Source organism: Syzygium oleosum, unplaced genomic scaffold (assembly GCF_021117445.2).
Source record: "Syzygium oleosum isolate NSW1041296 unplaced genomic scaffold, Sole_v2.1 Sole_v2.01, whole genome shotgun sequence".
NCBI classification, from domain to species: Eukaryota; Viridiplantae; Streptophyta; class Magnoliopsida; order Myrtales; family Myrtaceae; genus Syzygium; species Syzygium oleosum.
In genome coordinates, this window is record NW_026607485.1 from 32,063,168 (window position 1) to 32,069,727 (window position 6,560).

The following is a 6,560-nucleotide window of genomic DNA, read 5'->3' on the forward strand; positions in this document are numbered from 1 at the left end:
AGTTGCTGAAGTTAAGGGTCATGTCACATGGACAACTTTGAGGAGTTTGAAACATGATTCTGTAGTTTTAAAAGTTATCCAGGCGTTTTGAAATTGATATGTTAGGTTCAGATTCTGTAAGCCCTTGGACCTCTTGCGCTTTGTCGTCTTACCTAGCCGACGACCAAATCATGTCCGGGCCAGCACGAGAGCCAAGCTGGTCGATTGCGTAAATGAAGCATATTCACGTCGATCACATGTTTAGCTACTTTTTTTTTGTTAATCCAGCTAAGAAAACCTGAGAGAGAGAGAGAGAGAGAGAGAGAGTCTAACCTACATTCACAAAAGTTTCCTAGACAGTCACTCAAATATGTTTCCTAGATTGATGATGAAGGGCTACACCTACATTTTTAATCGGTGGATGTACAAACATGGTACATAAAACACAGAATTACAGAGAACAAGAAACGCAGAAGGGAGTCATTACCATGGGGCAGTTACTTCTTCCTGGAATTTCAGTTCATAGCTCTCGACTTTCGGCTTCAGGCACTCGATTTCTGCGCCGACCCTTTGATTCTCTTCCTTCAATTCCAAGAGCCTCATCTCCAGATTTCTAATCTCCTCATCTGTGCAGTCTCGCTTTCTCTTGGAATCAACGTACCTTTGCGTCTCCGTAGCCATCTCTGACTCGAAAGCAAGCTCCACAAGCCGTTTCAGCCGAGCACGCAGGAACCCGACGTTCATGCCCAGGATTTTGAAGGCCTTCAAGGTCTTGTCCCAGGTCTCAAACTCTTCTCGAGTGGTAGTGAGCTTGCAAGCCCTCACCGCATCAGCCACGTTGACGGTTTCGCATATAGTGCCGACAATCAGTTTATAGTTCATGCCCCTGAGGAGATTCTCGTGGAGAAACACATTCTGACTAAGGCAGAGCTCATAGTACTTCCTCAGGATGTCTTCAGAGAGCTCCGAATTGACAACCATCCCATCTATCGCAATGTGGAAATTGGAGAAAGTGTCCACATCCTTAAATTGGATATCCGGCAGAGATAACTTGAAACCTTCTAAGACTTCTGAATTTACGCCTTCACTATCATTTTCGGATTGCTCCGCTAAACATTCTGGGTTAGGAGTTAACTTTCGCTGGTTGGACTTTCTTTTTCTTTTCTGCACAATGGCTAACGGCAGCGAACTTGCTCGCTTCCTCCTTGGTTGTCTAGATGACGCTTCAGGGTTGGTGCCATCTTCTGTACATTCATTGTAGCACCGGCAAAGTATGCTTAGGAAACAATAGAAACAAAGCAAAGACTTACAAAAGTCGCAGACTGATGAAGAAAGAGATAGAAGAAAACACTTGCCTGCTTCAACCTTTTTGGTAGGGGCGTCCAGATTTAGGAGGCCAAGTGCCCCATCAACTTCAGCAAAATTTCCTGCCTTTATTATGTAAACCTGCAGAAGTATAATGAAATTACGGTGGCAAACTGATACGGCAGATGATAAATGAGTTTCCGTTCGAGAGCCATTCAAAGTTGTTTACAGAAGTTCATCCAATAGGAGAAACAGATTATGCAAAGCTTATCATAATGATAGCGTAATAACATTTATCGATCTCAATTTTATCATTCACACAAAGACAATCGCAGCTTTCAATGTTATATAACTGTATACTAGATGATAGCATGAGTTATGTCACTTAATTCACCCTGCCCAACTGAGGTTGAAGCCATCTACAGGCTCGTGCTTTTGAAATGCAGTAATCTTACAAATGGTAGTCTTTACCATCAAAGATTGAGCCTTAAGTGATCTGGTCATTATTTTCTCCAATATATTCTGTCTATCTGTTGTGTCAAGAGAAAAATTTTCTGAGATTCCAAGTCTAACTTTACTTAAGAAGTGTATCCTATGGCACTGAATAACTACTGCTCTTCCCGACCAATGTCAGTTTCTGCTATTTGCCATCCCATCTCTCTACGCTTATATGATTAACATAGCTGGAACTTTTCAGATTATGTTTTCGAAAATTGAAGAGACAACAAGCAATAAATAAAGAACGACATAGCATGTAGCACAAATTTCCTCACACAGAATTGCAACTCAATCATAATTCTCACATTTTGACCAGCATAGTACCCAATCAGATTTTTAAACAGTCTTTTACTTGATTTAACGCTTTGAAGTCTTTATAAGCAACCCATATCAATCCAAAATCCTTTCAAATTCACCAGGCAAAGAAGAGGGGAAAAAAGGAAGTTTCATTTAGATTCCAGCAGTAAAAACTTATCCTTTAGGAACTCAATGCTGCATTATAGTCTAGCGAATTAGAGATGGATAAACCACTCTTTGAGTATGCTCTGCCCTTTTGAGGGCAAGAACTGCGCTAACCTGGAAGGTTAAAGAATTTCATTCCACTCTCCCTGTCGCAATAACACAGGGATGGCTCCTATATGCCTATCCACCAGTTCATAGGTTGAACTTGCCCATGTTTGATAAATCAAGTTTCAAACAACAGTGCGGTCTAAAACTTTATGGGGCTAGATGCAGTCTAAATATAAAAATTTTCTTCTCTTTTCCTCGTGATCTGAGACTGTTCTAAACTTGCCAAATCATAGCATAAACTGCCATCATTTAGCCATCAACGATCGAATTATAATCTCTACTATTTCTGCCTCCATCAGTTATCTAACCAAAACCCCTTTCAATGAACCGATTATCCTTTAAGTATCACTTCCTATAGTCATCATTCTCTCATTTAGACTAGTCTACGATTTCCAACTCAGTAGTTATCCTCTGCATCAATTGCTTCCAAGTAGTTATAAGCAACCTAGATGCAAACCAAAGTCATATATTAAATTCCAGGCAAATTTTACACCAAGCTGGAGACACTCTTAGCCTTCACAGCCATACCCATTACTCAGAAGCGCCAAAATATTGCCAGTCTAATCAATGAGACAGCTCGTTATTTTATTTTATTTTTCCCTTTTTCAGCTAGATGAGACTGCTCATGTCTTTTGTCAACATTTTCAGGTCTCACTCTCTTGGATGGTTCAGGAAGCAGCACTAATTATTTAGGTGTTAAAGTATCACACATTGCTTGTCTATGGGGTCTATATGGGCCTTATATTCATGCGGTCTCCCTTCACCTATTGGCTTAACCTTTTAGGTTGCCCATTTTAACAAAGTTAGTTAGTGTTTTTTTTTTAAGAAAGTTAGTTGCTGTTTGATTGCACAATTTTCTCTGTTCTTCTATCATTTGCTTTTTGCTAGGCTTCATCTAGACACTACCTCTTTAGGTCTTGTAATCTTGGAACAGCATACTCTTCTGTCTCTCTAACAGATTGATGAGTCAACTGAAGCTTCCACTTGTTTGTTCATCTTTGAATGAAAAAGTTTTGAATACTCAAACTAGCGACTTTTTTAATGTGGTGGAACTTTCTTTTTTGCTCCTAGAAAATGTTTTAGCTACTTCTATTTCCCTTGAACTCAGAAGAGAAAAACTGCGACTATCAAGAAACAGAGAGAAATGCTGCATATAGTTGATGTTTGGTTCACCAACATATTTCACATGAATTGTGACTGGTTCCACACTAAACCGTGTTATACCACATATCGTTAGTTTTTGTTTAGTTTGGATCAAAATATCCTCATAATTTCCTTTAATTGTTGATTCCGTATCACAAAATGCTACTATACAACTCCAATTCAGCTTTTTGACCAAAAAAAAAAACACTCCAATTCAGCTTCATTTAATCCCCTGATTCTATTTATCCCATGTGCTCATCTGATCTGCATGTGATACATCATGTGAGACAAGTGGTAATTGTGTCAATGTAAAATCAGCCTAAATTTGAGAGAGCATTATATCAGGATAGAATGATATCATGCTAAAATCTTAAATCGTCCGTTCATAGTTTGGGTACCAAGGTGCATCTTCAGGTAGGCAGTTTTATCCAATTACTGAAATCTTCATCCTCAATGAACTCAGAAGGAAGTGACAACCCAATGCGATGTCATCACTTCAAGGATATAATATTTCAAATTTAACTCACCTAAAGAATAAACTTATTTTGATCCTAATACTAATGGATCTTTCTACAGAAGATACATAATGCATCTATTCACATGAACAAACAAAGTTCACTTGGCATAACCGCTTAAGGAGACACCGTTTGGCGCTCCTACTATAAAGATTTAATCAAATTCAATTAAAATGGTCAAGAAAACAGTCACCATCAAGAGTGATTACCTTAAATTTGTTAGACTCAACTAACTGGAAAACCAGAACATCTCCTTCAAGCAAATTGTGTCCAACAGAGAACTGCCTCCAACCAGCACTCAGCCCGCTCTTATGAGCAATGTACTTCATTTCGTACTGCTTCCCATGTTCATCTTCGAGAATGACGGTAGTGTCTTTATTTGGCAAGTGAGCTCTACAGAATACCCCGGGAAGCCCCTTTCCACAGAGAAGAAATATCAGTGTTTCAATTTTTTAGTTTCACAAAATTAAACGCAAGTCAAATCTTGAGCACTTCGATAGTACCATCCAAAAGCAACTGCCCACATGGGATCGGACCAAAGCTTTGATGAAGCTAGGATATGTGGGTTCTAAGTTTGACTGAACTTCTTCCGCCCGAACCATTGCACCGGACTTAACTTCACCAGGAACAAGCAACCCATCAAGTGTGGTCTTATTTTTCTTAAAGCTTCAAATGAATCAAAGTCCACATTTGTCACAAGGTAATATACAAGATATAACCAGGAATTAGCAGAATTTTTGGTATAAAATTAAGATGCTTTACTGACCTTAGAGGCTTGCGAGAACGATCAGACACCACCTGCAAGTAAGAACAGCAAACTCGTTAACAGTGCGACTCAATCCAAGCAACTTGTAAGTCTACCACATTATAAAGAGCATGATTGCACATTCTTGCAATCACATATTTGAAGTAAAATGGAGGTTGTCAATAACGTCAAACAACCCAAAAGCAAAGAAACAACAGGGGCTTAATAACACAAAGGGCAAAACAACAGTGAAATGCGCAGCTGCCCAAAAGTGCTGAAGGTTGGGCTGTAGATAGACAAAGTCAATAACTTCAAATTCCACTTTGTATGGAGCAAAGTTCTTAAACTTAGGTCAGGAGCTGAAGAACCAGTAGTCTGAACATTAATCCTAACATGCTCAATTCTTCTTCAGATGACTTATAGACATTTTGAAACGACGTCCTAGATCACATAGTTGTGAGCCGGAGGCATAACTAAGTGAGTTAAGGTGATAGTCAATTCCTAAACAAGACATAGGCACTCCACTTACAAGCCTAAAAGAAGGAAACTGCAGGTACTAATCCATAAATTCAATCTCTCCACTCTTTAGTACCCAAAATTTGCTCTTGCTTTAATTAACAGAGAAAACAATGAGTATTGCTCTAGTTCAATTGGACAAGAAGTTGGAACAACACCGAAGATCCAAATCAAAACATTCATCATTCCAACAAAGCAAACAGTGTGTAAATCTCATTATCAAAGGACAATTCTTTCAAAGTAACCACAAGCACTAAGCTGTACGCCCAAGTAGAAACACATTATACCAAGATTTTCCTTTTCAAGGGAAAAAAAAAAGAACAGAGAGGATTCTTCAATTGGCAACTAACAACCACTTTAACAGCAACCAAATGTAACAAGGAGTCTTAACGATTTCAAGACAGCACAAGCATTCTCCTAGGCAAAACAAAACCGAGACTGCAACGCAATATCCTCGCATGCTTAACCTGAGATCCCGAGTCCTTCACCTTGATCTTGAGAATCGTGCCTTTCCTCCTCCTCACTCTGACCTGGCAACCCAAAAAATTTTCACCAAAAACCCAAGTCCCGGCTTAATCAAAGTCGACAAGGTAAAACAGGACAAAACAAGAACGACCCAGAAAACAGAAGAACTCTCTTCTTCTTCTTCCTTTAGGCAGAGAGAGAGAGAGAGAGGGGGAGACCACGGATGAAGATCCGACGTCGGACTTGGCTCTCGACGCCGGGGTGGGCGAGAGCAGAGCCAGGGTGACGCTGCCCGCCGCGGAAGGCCTGAGATTCCGGGGCTCCTCCGGCGATGGCGCCGGCGCCGTCGCCGTGGCCTGGGGGCCTTCGTCCTGCATTTCCGTCTTGACCTGACCTGCCGCCATCCGTCGATCCAGGAGAGGAAGCGAAGAGGAAGCCTCCCCAAGATCAGAGAAACTCAGTAGAATCGTCCTTGCTACTTCCTTGAGGTAGCAGAGATGCTGCTTTCAGCTTCGATTGCTAAAGACCAGTTTCAAGATCTATTTAACGGGGACGACCCTGAAAAACAAGAAATGGGCGATTTTTAACGGTTGAATTTATATTAAACTGAGTATAACATAGACTTTCCTTTTCCTTTTTTCACAAACTTAAGTGTCTAGCTAATCTGTCTTTGATCAATTTAATCCAACTAATTATCGGCTAATTAGACGAAGTATACAAATTAGTACACTAAAGTTGGATTCACGATGATTTGAATCGAGACTTGAAGTTAGGATCTAAAACAATCTCAAGTCACAAACTAAGCTGTGGAGCCAAATCGTACC

General features: G+C 40.2%; 1 protein-coding gene across 2 annotated transcripts; it reads right to left on the reverse strand.

Moving 5' to 3' along the window:
* Positions 1-293: 293 nt before the first annotated feature.
* On the reverse strand, positions 294-6,303 carry LOC115682567 (B3 domain-containing protein Os01g0234100-like). Of its 2 annotated transcripts, none has more exons than XM_056318759.1 (7): positions 5,955-6,303; positions 5,760-5,801; positions 4,777-4,808; positions 4,514-4,676; positions 4,220-4,426; positions 1,335-1,425; positions 294-1,223 (listed from the first exon to the last, which is right to left on the reverse strand). In XM_056318759.1, exons 1-7 carry the CDS (start codon positions 6,138-6,140, stop codon positions 463-465), a joined length of 1,482 nt encoding a protein of 493 aa, XP_056174734.1. In that variant the 5' UTR covers positions 6,141-6,303; the 3' UTR covers positions 294-462. The 2 variants fall into 2 exon arrangements, with proteins under 2 accessions (XP_056174734.1, XP_030462684.2); XM_030606824.2 differs by having other exon boundaries at positions 5,739-5,801.
* Positions 6,304-6,560: the final 257 nt, after the last annotated feature.

Excerpts from the sequence above, each read along its gene's own strand:
- LOC115682567 (XM_030606824.2), bottom strand. The coding sequence starts at position 6,140 with ATGGCGGCAGGTCAGGTCAAGACGGAAATGCAGGACGAAGGCCCCCAG. Across the intron at positions 5,802-5,954 it reads ACGTCGGATCTTCATCCGTG|GTCAGAGTGAGGAGGAGGAA; the intron begins GTCTCCCCCTCT and ends TTGGGTTGCCAG. Across the intron at positions 1,426-4,219 it reads TTGAGTCTAACAAATTTAAG|GTTTACATAATAAAGGCAGG; the intron begins GTAATCACTCTT and ends ATACTTCTGCAG.